The following is a 7,541-nucleotide window of genomic DNA, read 5'->3' as shown; positions in this document are numbered from 1 at the left end:
TCCCGTCCCCTCCCTGTCCTCCCGATCCCCCTGTCCGCTCGCGTCCCCTCTCCGGACCCCCGGAGCCCCCGGCTGCTCCCGTTCCCTCCGTTCCTCCCCTGTCCCCCCGTCCCTTCTCCGGACTCCCCGATCCCCCTGGTCACCCCGTTCCCCTCAATCCCCCTGTCCGCTCCCGTCCCCTCTCCGGACTCCCGGAGCCCCCGGCCGCTAAAAACCCCTCCCTGTCCCCCCGATCCCTCTGGCCGCCCCGTTCCCTCCCTGTCCCCTCTCCGCACCCTCCGCTCTCCCTCCGCCTCGCTCCGCCTCGCTCCCGGCTCCCGCGCGCCCCCGCTCTCCATGGCAACGGCGCTACCGGCCCCGCCCCGCCGATGGCGTCACTGCCGCGCGCCGGAAGTGCCGCCGCATGGCGCGGGCGGCGCGGCTGCTGGCGCTGGCGGCGGAGCGAGCGGCGGGCCCGGGCCTGGCCCCGGTGCCGGCACCGGGCTGTGCCCGCCTGGTGCTGCTGCCGCCCGCCCGCGGGGCCCGGCCCGGCCCGCAGGGAGCGCGCGGGGAGCCAGCGGAGGGCGCAGGCTGGGCCGGCGGCGGGAGCTGGGCCGGCGGCGGGAGCTGGGCCGCACCGGAGGGTGCAGGCTGCGGCCGCTGGCGGCAGGAGCCGGGCCCCGCTGAGTGGAGCGAGGCGGTGGCGGCCGCGGCCGGTGCCCTGCAGGCGGGCGGGCTGGTGGCCGTGCCCACGGACACGGTGTACGGAGTGGCCTGCCTGGCCCAGGACTCGGCCGCCGTGCGCAGCATCTACAGCCTGAAGGGGCGGAACGGAGCCAAGCCGCTCGCCATCTGCCTCGGAGACGTGGAGCGGCTCTACCGGTGCGCGCTGAGAGACCCCCCCGGAGCCCCGCGGGACGGGTGGTGAAATAAATAGGGCAGGAGATCTTTCTCCTTTTTAATGCCTTTATTAAAAATCAGCTCGGGTGGGGAGAACTGACGTGTCGCGCTCACTCCGCTGCTGCTCCCAGGAGTGGCACGAAGGAGGAGGAGGAGGAAAAGTGCAGCTGTGTCTGCTGGTCTGTGGGCAGAGCTGGGGGTTCTGTCCTCACGAGAGCATCAGGAGATTCCCCCTTTTTTAGTTTGACATTCAAGGCCCTCTGTCTGGCCGACATCTTTTTAGGTTAGGGTGAGGGGTAAAAAGGGTCTCAGCGGACACTGGATTCTGTTCCTCACGTCTAGACATCACTTCGATCCCTCAGTTCCGTATTGGCTCGTTGTTCTTAGGGGTTTTTTGTTAGGTTTGGTGAGGGGCTTCTTTATTTGCATGCCAGCCCTTATGTCCCCTCCTCTTCACCGTCCTCCGGGAAGCAGCAGGGTGCCACTCGACAAAAAAGGGAGTTCCAAAAAGGGGAGTTCCCAACCATCAACAACAGATAGTTTCTCGTGTTGCTGTTTGTTGATTGCTGCCCCGAGATGTGCAGGATGTCTCTGCCTCAGCCCATGCAGCTGAAGAATGAGTCTGAGCTCTTCACTTTTCGGTCTTGAGGTTGTTTATTAAATCTTATCTATAAAATTTTCTTTCTGCTCAGCAGGGCAGCCACAGGCACTCTGACTGCCCCAAGGGTGGTGTTGTCCTTTTATACTACAAACTACATATAACATATTTACACTTAATTCCCAATACCTATCACCTGTGTTAGACAGTGCACTTCTACTCTAAACCAATCCCAAAGTGCCAACATCACTGCAGAAAATGGAGAACAAGAAGAAGAAGGAGAAAGGCTGGACATGGCTAACCCCCATACCAAAAATCCTAAAATGTACATTTCCACCCTGTGATCATTTTATTATTACACCGTTCAAACCTGTGTGACTTTCAGGTCCTCATACAAAGCTGGCAACTCGCTCCAGGGGTCACAATCAAATCCCCAGGTGTTCTGGGCTGTGTGCCAGGGTCTCTGAGCCCCCCAGCGGGGTCCTTGGTAACTCCGGACACCCAGAGGGATGCACTGAGTTCTGACAATAGTTAATGAAAACGACAGGTGATTACAACAACAAACAGTTAGAACTCCACCCTGGCAGCAACTAGCCCAACTTGTGAACTCTGCAGCCTTTTTAAAAAAAATGGGCAACTTTTCTACTCATAACAGATGAGAGCTGCTCCCTGTGCCCGCCCTGATGCCGCTGTCCCTGCCCCTGCAGGTACTGCCACGTCAATGTCCCCGAGGAGCTGCTGCGGGACCTGCTGCCAGGACCAGTGACCCTGGTGTTGGAGCGTTCAGAGGAGCTCAATAAGGACCTGAACCCCTTCACATCGGTGGGTGATGGCTGCAGGATTGGGGGCAGGGGCCTGGCTTTGTGCTGCTGCTGCTGCTGTAATGTTTGTCCTTAGCTGTAGGGGCATAGAATATAAGAAAATTAAAATAGGGTGTAAAGTAATCTTAGCCCTAAGGAGCTGCAGCTGGGGCAATTATCAAAGATTAGGAAGAGGCCTGACTTGAACAGGTCACAGCTGTAGCCAGTGAGAAGAAGAGTGCTAAAAAAGATGGATGGATGGAGTGAAATAGAGATTTTTGGAGTTCACTCAAATTAGCAATATGAGTTAAGCATTTAAAGTTTAGCCTGTAGAACCATGTGTTAAATTTTAATCTTTTTACTTATGAAACCTCTGCCATGGTACAAAGGGCATAGGAAAATGCAAATTTTGAAGTTTCTTTCATAAAGAATAATACCAGAGAAGACCAAGAGATACAAAACACCCAGATGGATGATGGATGGGGGATAGATGGTGGGACAGGGATGGATGGAGGTGGGGAGGGATTGCTGGCAGGTTGAGAAGGGAACTGGAGTCAGTGGCTGCTTTGTGAAGAAGAAAGAGTCGGAGCTCTGAGGAGCTGCCCATGAGAAACACAAGAAGGTGTGAAACTTTTGTGATAAGGAGGCAACAGAATGGAACCCCTGCCATAAGATGACAACACTCAGCTGTCCCCAGAAGTGGTGCCTGTGGTGTCCTGCCCCCTGGGGCTGACCTGGACGCGGGGCCTGATTTAAGCCTTGTGTTACCACAGGTCCAGCAGATGCAGATCTGTCAGTTCTCCAGAGTTCCAGCTTTAAGCCCAGAGAGCTTTAGGCAGTATTGAAGGCAGTTTGTGTGTGTGTAACTCTGTCCTGTCCCTCCCTGCAGCTGGTTGGTGTCCGCATTCCAGACCACCCCTTCATGAGAGACCTGGCTCGGGCCTGCCCGGGCCCGCTGGCCCTGACGAGCGCCAACATCAGCTCCCAGGGCAGCACCCTGAGCGTGCTGGTGAGGCTCCTTCCCCCCTCTGGCATCTCCCTGGGTTTGGCAGAGCCCCAGGCTCTCTCAGCTGAGCTTTAGCAATAAACCAAGGCTTGCTCTGCTGCTGTATTTTTATTTAAATGGTGCAAGCTGCTGGCAGGATTGTTACCCACGGCTCTCCTGCAGGAATTCCAGGACTTGTGGCCTCAGCTGTCCCTGGTTGTTGATGGAGGCCCCATAGGAGACATCCAGAGCCCAGAGTGTCGCTTGGGCTCAACTGTGGTTGACTTGTCTGTGTCAGGGAAATTCTCCATCATCAGGCCTGGCTGGTGAGTGTAGCTGGGGCTGTTCCTTTGCTTTAAACAAAACAAAGCTTTTGGATTGGGGTGGGACATGCATTACCTTGCTTTGTTTGCTTTGCTTTGCTTCACTTCCCACAGCAGTTCCACCTTCTCATTAGTGTTAACCTAATTATGAACACACAGAAGTCCTCAGGAGCTCTCAGATTCCCCTTTCTCACAGGTTCTGTGTGAAGCTGTGTTTCTGCAGTTTGTGCTCTCTTTGGCTCTTAAGTGCAATCCTTGCTGACTGCTCCTCCCCAGAAAATGCACTTTTAATGCTCCAAACCTTTGTTCTCATGGCTCTGTTTCTCCCTGCAGTGCACTGACACCCACAGTTGAAATCCTGAAGAAGAAGTATGGCTTGGAACCAGAATCCTCCTAACCCTTGGGCCTGGGAGCTGGTGGAGCTGGGCACTGTGTGCCTGTGCACTCAGGACTGGGTGATCGTGGCCTTGTTTAATAAGGTCAATGGGTTATGTCAAGGTAAATTTAAAAAATATTAAAGAAGAAAGACTGGAAAGCCCTTTTGGACCTTTTTTGTGCTGCTGTACTGTTCCCAAATGTCTGTTCTGTTACCCTGGTCAGGCTTTGTGCATACAGTGAAAAGTTAAACTGTTGTCAGGGCGGTGTGGGGAAGGCCTGTGTGCCCCAGAGCTCACCCTGTGCCACCTGCACTGGAAGGAAAGCAGACATGGAGGGGTTTGGAGCTCTGAAGGTGTTACAGATGTGCTGTTCTCTGTCCTAAATGTGATCAGAACCTCCTCCTGAGATTAAACTGTCAGTGCTTCTGAAAATTCAGTGTTCAGATACCCCAGGCTAGAGCTGCTCAGAACAACCTGCTTCCTCCTCGTGCAGAGAATGAAATAAGCTCGTGGTGTGATGATCTTCCTTCATTTAAATGTAGAATTCCCTTTTGGTTTTGCTCTGAAATGGTGCTAAGCTGAAGTAAACAGGGAATGGATGAAAATGTCCACTGGTATTGATCATTGATTGACAAGTGCAGTCTCTGGGAAGGGAGGAGGGGGTGGTGTGGGGCCAGGATCCTGTGCTGGGGGAGCAGCTCTGCCCCTGGGATGTGTGTGGGGTGCCCAGCCTGCACTGGGATGGTTTTTCCCAGTGTCTCGAGGGCCCTGGAGGAGTTTTCTGTGGTTGCTGCTCACAAGGAGCTGTCTCAGGCACTGCTGATGGATTGCACTGCACACTCAGCTGACCCCAGAGTCGGCACTGCCTGCCTGCAGCTTCTGCTGTAAATTCCACAGCACCAGGGTGGGGGAGTTACTGCCATTTGCAGAGTGGATGTGGGATCTCTGCTCTTACCTTGCCTTTCCCAGGTGAATATCCTGGGGGATGGAGGGGCTGAGGAAAATCAGAGGGGTCTGAGGGAAATCCTTCCTTTAGCCTGCACAGGAGCCCTTGTCCTGCCTGCCTGTCCCAGTGCTGGTGGGCACTGCTCTGAGCAGAGGGTCTGGTGGAGTGGAGTGTCACCCTGATTTTTTAAGATTTTCTAAGCCTTCTGGTGTTGACATTCTTGTAGCAAACTTTCTCCCACACTTTCTGTAAATACCTTATTTTGCACTCTTTTGTGGAAGAAGAGAAATTTGATGGACTGTTGGTTTGTCCAGTGTCATTGGAGAGGTGGCAATTTCACCCTCCAAAATAAAAAGAAGTGTCTCAGACAGTTCAGTTGATGATTAAGGCATTTACAATGTGTACAACTGCTGAAAGCAAAATCGGCAGAGACAACAAATCCATCCAAACAATCTGGTGACATAATTCTAAATAGCTGCTCTAAAAACTCACCACATGGTTTGTTATCTTAGAACCTTTCTGTTTAATTGCAATTAACATTACATGAATAGAGCTGTCTTGGACTATGCCCACCCAAGCTTCTAGAATTATTCTGAAATTATCCTTTTACCCAGTTTTCATGGTAAAGCTTCTTCAAATTAAGCAAGTACAGTAACAAAAAGATTAAGGAATTCTGGGTTCAAGAAATGCTATAAGAAAGCATTATTCATTAAAGAAATAAGTATTTCTCAGGGTATGCAAACCTTGAAAAAGCTAAATGCTGGAAGGTCAGCTTTAGGTCAATGTGCACCCATTGTCACTTTTGGAAAACTATAAATGTTAGAGTCAGAAAATAAACTTTCCCTTCACCTTGAGAGCAGCAGTGTGTGCTCATGTTTTGTGACACTCGAGGGGGCAGAGTGGGGCCCTGGGGGTGTCCCTGTGGGTCTGGGAAGGTGACTCTCCTCATCCCCCAGCTCACAGCAGAGCCAGAGCTGCTGCCCTGGTGCCCCCAGGTGCCTGCAGGGCTGTCAGGGCTGGTTTTGGGGGCTGGCTGTAACCTCCCAGCACAGTGAGCAACTTCCCTGCTGGATTTGCACATTGAGCACCCCCTGCCTCTTCCTCAGCTCATCAGCTGCTCATGGGTCCTTGCTGGGCTCATCCATCACTCACCCACACCCACTTTCCAAAGGTTTCCTGTTTACCCAGGGATGCATTTCCCTGCTCAGACAAGCTGGTCCTGCACCACTGGGTGCAGCTGTGCCCCTGCCCTGTACCAGGGGAGCCATGGCCACCCACAGAACAGCTCAGGGGCCTCCAGGAGCTGCTTCCCTGGCCCTGGGGGCTCTGCTGCTGCAGCTCCTCCTCCTCCTCCTCCTCTCCTTGGGGAGCCTGGAACATGCAGAGGAGCTGAGCCAGGCAGGGCTCCTTTCCCACTGCTGGGTGTGATGCTCCCCAGGTGAGGCACAGCCCTAAGGAAGAGCTGCCCTGCCTGAATGGGGCTGGCTCTGGTGGCTGCTCTGGGGTGCCCAGAGCCTCATCCTGGCACAGCCTGCAGTGGCATTTGTGGGCAGAGAACTGGGGAAATGTGTCACCATCTCAGCTGGTGCCTCTGCTCGTGTCCCTGCTGCCAGTGCTCAGTGTCCCTGCGAGTGACAGCTTTATTTGTACCAGCAGCACAAGAGGATGAGCCATGCATCAGGCAGGGTGAAAGGGCCAGTGCTGTCATTCCCTTGCAGAAACTTTATTTTTTTATATATTTTATATTCCCTTGCAGAAGCTTTATTTGTACCAGCAGCACAAGAGGATGAGCCATGCATCAGGCAGGGGTGAAAGGGCCAGTGCTGTTGCCTTGCAGAAAATGCAGGCACTATAAATTCCCTCTTTCCTCTTTCCTCTGGCTGGCTGTGGGGCACAGTGCTGTCAGCTTGGCACCAGCTGAGGTGACAAGCCTGTGTGTCAGGGTCAGGGCACTGTCAGCACCTCTGGAATGTGCCAGCACAGAGCAAACCCAGGATTTCTTGCTTGTTCAGGTGCCCTTGGTACTTCCCAAACTGGGACCCTGCTGCTACACCGAGTGACTGTGGTGTGCTGGGAGCAGAGACGTGGTGCTGGGACCTGTGGTGACACCAGGACACAGTGACCTGTATGGGGACACAGTGAAAATACAGTCCAGCCCAGCTGGGACAGGGGGATCAGACACAGCTGCTGCTGGAGTGGGCAGGTACCTCTGGAAATATGCCAGGCAGGAAAAAAACACCTTCATAAACCTTCACAGAACAGGGTGACCCTCACAGCCCTTGTGGAAATCACATTGTTGTGAGCACTCAGAGCAGGAGATACATGGTTTGCATTTCAATTAGCAAACAGAAATGCATCTGAAGGATCTCATAGCAGAGCCAGTTCAAACTCATGGAGCAAAGAAGCAGCACCAGGCCAGGCTGCCTGGGCCAGGGCTGGTGTTGGAGGTGGAGCTGCTTGGTGTCTGCCCCTTTCCAGCCCTGCTGGAGCTGGTGGGGATGCTGCTGGTGGCTTTAATTTTGGAGAATGTTCCAGATTGCAAGGCAGGATGTGTTCTATTACCATCTCTATGGCAGTTGGCTTCTGTCAAGTGGGCAGTTTGCCTTATCTCTCTCTCTGAGTGACCACAATCA

General features: G+C 53.7%; 1 protein-coding gene across 1 annotated transcript; it reads left to right on the top strand.

The window, feature by feature from the left end:
- Positions 1 to 403: 403 nt before the first annotated feature.
- Positions 404 to 5,762, top strand: YRDC (yrdC N6-threonylcarbamoyltransferase domain containing). Its single transcript, XM_066564965.1, has 5 exons — positions 404 to 861; positions 2,185 to 2,299; positions 3,167 to 3,286; positions 3,446 to 3,588; positions 3,919 to 5,762. The coding sequence occupies exons 1-5, from the start codon at positions 404 to 406 to the stop codon at positions 3,980 to 3,982; spliced, it is 900 nt and encodes a 299-aa protein (XP_066421062.1). The 3' UTR covers positions 3,983 to 5,762.
- Positions 5,763 to 7,541: the final 1,779 nt, after the last annotated feature.

Source organism: Molothrus aeneus, chromosome 23, assembly GCF_037042795.1.
Source record: "Molothrus aeneus isolate 106 chromosome 23, BPBGC_Maene_1.0, whole genome shotgun sequence".
In the NCBI taxonomy this organism is placed as follows: domain Eukaryota; kingdom Metazoa; phylum Chordata; class Aves; order Passeriformes; family Icteridae; genus Molothrus; species Molothrus aeneus.
The sequence above is the reverse complement of the archived record's forward strand: the minus strand, read 5'-3'. Positions and strand labels throughout refer to the sequence as shown.